Source organism: Mandrillus leucophaeus, unplaced genomic scaffold, assembly GCF_000951045.1.
Source record: "Mandrillus leucophaeus isolate KB7577 unplaced genomic scaffold, Mleu.le_1.0 Scaffold634, whole genome shotgun sequence".
NCBI classification, from domain to species: Eukaryota; Metazoa; Chordata; class Mammalia; order Primates; family Cercopithecidae; genus Mandrillus; species Mandrillus leucophaeus.
The window spans coordinates 39348-40830 of NW_012106853.1; the positions used below are offsets into that span (position 1 = coordinate 39348).

General features: G+C 40.5%; 1 protein-coding gene across 1 annotated transcript in view; it reads left to right on the forward strand.

The window, feature by feature from the left end:
- The window catches only part of CSF2RA (colony stimulating factor 2 receptor, alpha, low-affinity (granulocyte-macrophage)), a gene marked incomplete at its 5' end in the record, with an annotated part of 59593 nt that overhangs the window by 29082 nt on the left and 29028 nt on the right, over positions 1–1483 (forward strand). The window contains one exon of the mRNA XM_012000627.1: positions 796–931. Within this exon, the coding sequence (XP_011856017.1) occupies positions 796–931 (136 nt within the window). The remainder of the gene's footprint in view (positions 1–795; positions 932–1483) is intronic.

Genomic DNA, 1483 nt, shown 5'->3' on the forward strand with positions numbered 1-1483 from the left:
TAGAATAGAATAGAATAGAATAGAATAGAATGGAATGGAATAGAATAGAATGGACTGGACTAGACTAGACTAGACTAGAATAGAATAGAATAGAATAGAATAGAATAGAATAGAATAGAATAGAATAGAATAAAAAATAGAATAGAATAGAATAGAGTAGACTAGAATAGAATAGACTAGAATAGAATAGAATAGAATAGAATAGACTGGACTAGACTAGACTAGAATAGACTAGACTAGACTAGACTAGAATAGACTAGAATAGAATAGAATAGAATAGAATAGAATAGAATAGAATAGAATAGACTAGAATAGAATAGAATAGAATAGAATAGAATAGAATAGAATAGACTGGACTAGACTAGAATAGACTAGAATAGAATAGAACAGAATAGAATAGAATAGAATAGAATAGAATAGAATAGAATAGAATAAAGTAGAATAGAATAGACTAGAATAGACTAGACTAGAATAGAATAGAATAGAATAGAATAGAATAGAATAGAATAGAATAGAATAGAATAGACTGGACTAGACTAGACTAGACTAGAAAAATAAAATACCTACATCACCCAAATTTTCCCAAGTTATCTCCCATCCAAATACTAACGAGGCTTGACTCTGGTTAGCTTCCAGGACTCGATCAGAGCAGGTGCATTCAAAATGGTAGGAAAAAAAAAAAGAAAAAAGAGAAAAAAAGGGAGAAAAAAATTTAAAAGACAAAAGAACGAAAAAAGACAACCTTTTCCTCCACGAGGAAGACACCGATCTCTAACTTTCTTTCTTCCTCCCAAGATCAATGTTTCTGGTGATCTGGAAAATAGATACAACTTTCCAAGCTCTGAACCCAGGGCAAAGCATGCTGTGAAGATCAGAGCTGCAGACGTCCGCATCCTGAACTGGAGTTCGTGGAGTGAAGCTGCTGAATTTGGTAAGCGCTGGGCGGAGGTAAGGGATGTCTGTGCCGTCTGCCAACACCTTGGAGCAGGCACAGAGGTCAGCGGCTCTGCCCTGGGCGCTGAGATTGAGTTGAGAACATCGCTTGGAATAGCGTCAGGCTCTGAGTTTATCGCTGAGGCTTGATAGAAGGAGGGGGCCTCGTGATTGGTCATGCAACATTGCTTTGCTGATGTTTTATCAGGATGGATGAGCTACGTTCCCTTAATAACCAGAGAAGAGCCAGGCATGGTGGCTCACGCCTGTCATCCCAGCACTTTGGGAGGCTGAGGCGGGCGGATCACCGGAGGTCAGGAATTTGAGACCAGCCTGACCAACATGGTGAAACTCCATCTCTACTAAAAACACAAAAAATTAGCCAGATGGGCCAGGCGCAGTGGCTCACGCCTGTCATCCCAGCACTTTCGGAGGCCGAGGCAGGCGGATCACGAGGTCAGGAGTTCGAGACCAGCCTGGCTAACACGGTGAAACCCCGTCTCTACTAAAAATACAAAATTAGCCAGGTGTGGCGGTTCACACATGTAAT